This window comes from Cariama cristata, unplaced genomic scaffold (genome assembly GCF_000690535.1).
Source record: "Cariama cristata isolate BGI_N322 unplaced genomic scaffold, ASM69053v1 scaffold11798, whole genome shotgun sequence".
Taxonomy (NCBI): Eukaryota; Metazoa; Chordata; class Aves; order Cariamiformes; family Cariamidae; genus Cariama; species Cariama cristata.
In genome coordinates, this window is record NW_009629490.1 from 136,526 (window position 1) to 143,283 (window position 6,758).

The following is a 6,758-nucleotide window of genomic DNA, read 5'->3' on the forward strand; positions in this document are numbered from 1 at the left end:
TTTTTTCTTAATAACTTTAAAGAGAATGAAATAAAAAATATCTACCACAATCTACCCTGAGTTTAATTTCTTTTTATTTTTGTATGTTTACTATATCCTAGATAAGATTGCTGCTCTTCTCTTGCTGGCACTATAGGGTGTTTTCCCCAGCTTCCTCCAGAAGAAGGTTAGGACAATGTTCAAAATGCTGCCACATCTGCCTTATTCCCTATTTTAAACCTTAGGATGTTTGTTATCAGAACAATCTTCACAACTTCACCTACTTCAGCAGATCCATACCTGTAACTGAGCTTAATCAGTAATTCCTCGCCCTGCTTGAGATAGCAGAAGTGAGCCTGGTTTAGCTGCAGTTGCTAGTGTCCCGTAGGCTGGGTCTTGTCTGGAACACCAAAGCCGTAAGATCTGAAATGCTCTGCTGGCCTCATCCCCCATACAAACTTCTTGTTCTCAATTTCAAAATCAGCCATAACCATAAAAACAGCACACTGTTTTTATGCTCCCCAGATACTTTCATTTTAAAACAAATGACACAAACAAGGAAGACACAGTAATTGTTGACTCTTTGCATCAGGCATACAAAATGTTGCATTTTTTACGGTTTAAAGTCTTTCATTTTAACATTGAAAGATGAAAACATGACCTAATTTATACTTAGAACAATTTTTAAAAGTGGTTGAAATCTATAGATGGAAATCTATCCTTCTTATCTTTATTAGTAGAGCAAATACTACTTGTGCGACACAGGAGAATGCCAGTTTCCTATGCTACCAGCGTCTTAGCCCTTTGAGGCAATATTTTTGTCTAACTTCACTTTGTTCCTCACCATAGAAAAGCTGGAAACTCAAGGCAGCAACAGTGCAGTGCCTGTGGAAGATGATGACATCCATCTATCTATCTATCTATCTATCTATATCTATCTCAACTTTTCGGTCTAATGGCTTGGGAGAAGAGGGTGGGAAGAGAAGAAGATCAGAGATAGGAACAGGAATCACTGACAGAATTACCTAAGGGCTTTAGAAGGCAATGAAAAAGCCAAGCACAGAAGTGCACATGGCGATTAACCAAATACTGTGTGAATAAGCTGCGGCCTTTTTCCATTTGGCATGGAGATGGATGCAGACCATGCCAAGAAAAGGGGGGGGGAAAAGAGAATTATAGTAATTCTCAGAGCTATCTGTCCTTCTTTTATCTGTCAACAGGAGAAGGAAGTGGCAGGAGACTTCTAGACACGGTATCGGTTTCCTCTTGAACCGGATCTCCCAGCAGAGACTGCACAGGAGACCGTTTCCGTAACAGAAGTCAAGTGATTGCTATGAAAACTAATTGCTGCATCTCTGGATGACTAAATCATATTAACATTCTTTTCTTGAAGCACAGGGATGCATATGTATCCTACACACAACCACTCCTTTATATCTAGGCTGCTACAGTACAGGTGGAGTTTTATAATAATCTATCTTGGAATTTAAAATATTTGCACTGGAACTGTTAAGCATCTGGTAGCAATGCAGATTACACCTTTTTTGAAAATATTCCTCATATTAACAATTGTTATTTGGGGAGGTTAAATGAATGTGTTCCTAACCTAACACTAAAGCTGTGATTCAGATGATCAAGTAGCAATTTTCGAAATCAGAATTTGTTATAAACTTGATTTCATTATGAGGTTTACATCGTCTTTAAGTAAACAGAAAAATAAAGAGGGCAAGTACACATTGAAGTACCATAATCAAACTCATAATTTCCTCTTCCATTTCTAGAATGAAGAAGGTTAAGAGCAAGCTACCTCATATCTCTTCAGAAACATCCCAAACAAGCATCCTCCTCAACATGCCAGTGACGACTGTGATCTAAAATTTTTTAACTCAAAGCAATAGTTCCAAACTTTCTTTGCTACCATTCTGCTGAAAATACACTTAAAACGTGTCCTTACACATCTGTCCCAAATTTTGTCACTGGGGAGGATCTGAGTGATTAATGACCTCCTGGGTAAAATGAAAGCTCAGTAACAAAAAGTTTCTATCATATGGTAAAACTGAATCCCAGCATAATTAAATCACAACTATATCCTTGTTGTAATGTTATAACACAGGTAAGTTATCCATGCACAGTGCATCTCAATGCATACAGGCATTTATTGCTCATGCATATTCATTATACAAATAGGTGAGTGGGTGCATGCAACAAAACATGCAGAATTAGACTCTTCCCTTCTTCCAGTTTTTCCTCCTTCCACTATTCACAGCTTTTGCATGTTTCTGATTATTTAGTAGGCAAGATATTCTTAGTGGCATCTCAACATCGATGCAAGAAGGAAGTTTTGAATGACACAACCCTCCTACTACTTTTATTACAGCTAGTTTGATGCAGTAGCTGCCAATATTGAGAAACTTTGATCCAATAAATTATTTTTCAAATACAACAGGCCTCTCTGTTTCTATGTTCTTCATTTTTATAACCATGACGTTTCACAATATCTTGCTGAGCTAAAATAGATCTCAGGTAAAATTCTCAGAAGCGCCTACAGTTTCGCTGACTTTAATAAGATACATGTTCTTTGGTACCATGAGTGCTTTTGAAAATACTGCCTTTCAACTTTCTTTTGAATACTATCCTTATTTGAAATAGATTCTGGGAAATTATATCCCAGAGGTTTTCCAAGCTTTATCTAACATTGATGACCCTTAAAAAAAACCTTGCCAGATGTCTTAGGATTTCAGGTCAATCCCTTAGGGTCTACACTCCAGAGAGAGACTACACTGAGGCAGCTCTCAGAAGGTCAGACCTTGTTCCAGTGAAATTCCTGCACAGTTATCACGGATTTTGCTCTGAAGCAGAGCAGGCTTCAGGGAGGCTCCCGAAGTCTCTTACAAAAACCATAGGAGGAGGCCAGGATCACCTCACAAAGCATGATGATAAAAGGCCTTTTTCTGCTTCACAGAAATTTCAAAAGACCAGTAAAGTGTAATTTATTATTTTCCCCATCCCTGTTAAGCTGGCCATGTTTCTGACCATAGAAAACTCTCAATTATTCTGTTATTTTTACCATCTGTTATTATAGCATGGGTATAAGAAAGTTATTTGGGAAAAAAAACCCACCAAAACACTTATGAGCAGGCAATTATTTCTGACCTCCAACTCATAATTAATGAACCTAATGTTTGTTTTTAAATGGAAAAAATCAAGGCTAGACAGAATATTGAAGGAATATTCTGGTTTTGATAGACTTCAGGTACAGTAAAACTACAATAAAAACATTCCTTAATATGCTAATGAAAAAGAAAACACTGTAAGGAGAAAGTAACGCTGTTGACCGCAGTGGGTGGATCTAGTCTCAGATTGCAAAGAAACGGGCAAATGATGCCTAGGGACCTGATGTTAGATGAAACTTTGGAAAGCAAATTTTTAAATTCTCTTCATGAACACAATACTTGCCTTGAAAAATGTAGGCTTTCAGTTTTTCTGGCACCTGAGAGAAGTTGCTTTGTTCACATTTTTAAATTAAGATTGTACAATGCCAGCCGGCTGTTTTGTTTTGTGTTTCAATGTAAGAGAAAGGTATAGACAACCTCTGAATTTTATTTAAGGTCTTCTTTCTCTGTTTATTTGCTCAAGCCAGTAAATAAAAGAAAAAAAAAATAACCTTGGTCCACAATGCATGTGTCCCTTCACAGAAAATAAGGAGTTTGGGAAGACTGAATACCATAATTCACTCTAATTTTGAAAATGATCACTGCTGAATGTTTTCTGAGGGTGAAAGTGTAATTGGTTATAGATCAATAAGTAATTTCATTCAAAAGGAACTCTTCTGTTCCTGAAAGTAGAGAGATTCTTAAATCAAAATCAAACTAATACATTACCAAAGTTGAGAATAATCTAAACAACAGAATTTTATACTGCCCTAGTTATGTTTATCTCAACTGATCATTTATTTATGTTGCCATAAAAATCCAGATGCTTTCAATTTTGATTGCTAGTTATTTGCTTCAAGGTAGCTGAAATTACTTTTTTAGGTTTCCTAGCTTGACAATCTTGCTTTCTGCTTAAGATTTATCTTCACAAAGGAATGGTGAAATCAGAGGATAAATTCTAGTATTAACAATAAGCACAGCCAATTGTAATACACTGTAATTCCCCCAGCAGATTCCAGATTAAATCCTCCAGGATTAATGTACCTTCTGATGACATTGCTAAATCCTGTTTTATGTAATTAGATTGCAGTAAACTGCTATATCTGTACAGGTATCATGATATGATTCTTAATTGAAAAGCCCTATAAAGTATCACTGCATAAAGTAAAAGGCATTTTGAGAATGTCTGAGAGCCTGTTCAGTTTTGTAGGCTATAAACCATTATCAGTTCACTATTGACCCTAAAAGGGTCATTAGCAACCTGCTGTATATACATTGAAATGAAATAAATTAAAATCCCACAAATACAAGAACAATCAAGACAAGACAAAATATCATGCATTTGTTAATAATACTTACGATATGCAGCTCTAAATAATCTCCGAGCCCAGTAGAACTGTCCACTCGTACCAATACAGCTTCTTTTTGAACAGTACTAAACCCTATTGCCAGTCTGTCCGCACGAGTGCTTGGCCGATCATTAGGAGGCCATGTGTAAGTGATTTGTCCACCACCTTTGCTAAAGATATATGTTGTTCCAGCTGTAAAACAGAAATAAATATAATTAGCTCACTTGCACCAAGGCAAACCCACATGGAAATCGTATGCTCTACAAAAATCAAGATGTTCTCATAGAGCAAACAGATTCATAAAGACAAACAGGACTATATTTCTACATGAAGGGGTCTTTATCTCTGAAAATTTTGCAGCAAGTGAAGTATTAGTGCTTTTTATATAGTGCAATCAACACAGAATATAACATAATTGCACATGCAGCGACTTAAAATACCATAGCTCTGATTCAGAAATGCATATCTATTCAAGAGATTTCTTAAGCATATGCTTGAAGGATGTGTTTCTGTGATGTGCAGAACGGGTTGAACCAAATCTTTCCCAAACTGGGCCCATGTGGAGAAGAAATCAAGTAATTTCAGTTATCTCATGACTGACAAAAAAAACACAGCTCCTTACTTACACAATGAAAATGATATGCACTATATGATACGTCATCGTGCCCAGTGAAGCAAGATGTTAACAAATACATTCAGATAAGACTTTTACAGATCTGGGGTTTATCAGCTTGTGACAAATGGGGATAACAAATGGAAACATACTTTACTTGTCATGTCAGGACAAAAAGATATCAGTCTACCGACTAAGTAAGCAAGGGCTTATTTGCATAATGCTCAATGTATAACTTCCAAGAGTGGAAAATTTTGCACATTATATCCAGTGTGCACTTACAAAATCTGTAATTTGTTTTAAACAAATGTTGTAAGCTAAACCCACTTAGTACTCAGGTGCTCAACTTCATCACCAGCATATTTCCTCTGAACTAAAATAGTGGCATATCTAGACATTTTCCATTTAAAACTTGTACCTAAAACCAGCGTACAGCAGGGAAATTGTCCATGCACTTGATCTTTCATTTGTAAAGTCCCTACAAGCTGTCCACTTCTTTCCTATGAAGACAGGTCAAAGCTTAGGGAGATGTGTCAGCACGTTGTAAATACAGATGTCTAGGTTTACTAGCTGTTCTAAGCTGGCTCGCTGTGTGGTGACTCTGAATTTTATTAAATGTAATTCAATTCATTCCACCCAATACTCTCACTACATGCTTCTCCTGTCCACGTAAGGAGATAGTGCATAACAACATAATTGTCATTTTCTTTCTTTCAAGATTGACCAAAAATGCTGTGAGTATACAAAAGGATCTAAAATCCCTTGAACACGTAGACTTTTAAAACCAAAACCAAGAAGGGCCGTATAGTTACGCCACTCCTTCAACTTTCAGATTTCTCAAAATCTTACTCTACTGCTGAGCAAGACTTCTTTGTGTCAGTCTCAAAGCAAAAAGGTCACCCGGTCTTTTTGCAAAGATATCCTGTATTTATTTCTAACATCACTTTTACTTTATGGAATTACGTACCTACTCACTGTTTTTTTCCAGTACCATCAATTTGTAGTATTTCATGCCCTGTGTACAGCGCTTAAAAAACCTGTAAAGCTCATTTTATATCAACACACTTGCAGGATTGCAGAGTGTTTCAAATAGATCTCTTGGCTTTTCCCTTGATGGCAAAATACTAACCTGCATGTGTTTTAGGAAAACTTGTCAACCCTCTTTAGCAAAGACAAGCAGAGTAACAGATCTGATATCTAAGGTTTCACGTACACTCCAAGTGAAATCAGGATTCATCATTATTGTAAAGAATTGTGCAAGAACAGTGAAGATAGGGGCTGTGCCTTAAAAAAGTTTGGTAATGGACATGGGCAAACTATGTCTGGTTTAGGAATGTGTGTGACAAAACCCTAATCTCCTGCTCTCCCTCCCTTGCTTTCCTCATACATGGTGCTCTGAAATGCACAATGATCTCTTGCATGCTATTCAGTAACAATGGTTGAATCTCCAGTTCTAGTACATCCCAAAGCAGAGATACATGAGACAGGTAATATCGGTCTTGATGATCCCCAAGTTCTCCTCTTTGCTGCCAAGGTTGACTTCGAATCTTGAGCCAATTGAGGAGTGACAGAGTTTGGACCTTCATTGGTGTCTGCAGTGACAGGATTTATTCTGTGCTGATGAAAAACTGAGGGTTTGATCCAAAGCTCATTAAAAACAGTGAC

The 6,758-nt window shown here is 37.0% G+C and overlaps 1 protein-coding gene across 1 annotated transcript in view; it reads right to left on the reverse strand.

Moving 5' to 3' along the window:
* Window positions 1-4,672, reverse strand: part of LOC104165532 (neurexin-1-beta) — a gene marked incomplete at both ends in the record, with an annotated part of 124,061 nt that extends 119,389 nt beyond the window's left edge. The window contains one exon of the mRNA XM_009705182.1: window positions 4,491-4,672. Within this exon, the coding sequence (XP_009703484.1) occupies window positions 4,491-4,672 (182 nt within the window). The remainder of the gene's footprint in view (window positions 1-4,490) is intronic.
* Window positions 4,673-6,758: the final 2,086 nt, after the last annotated feature.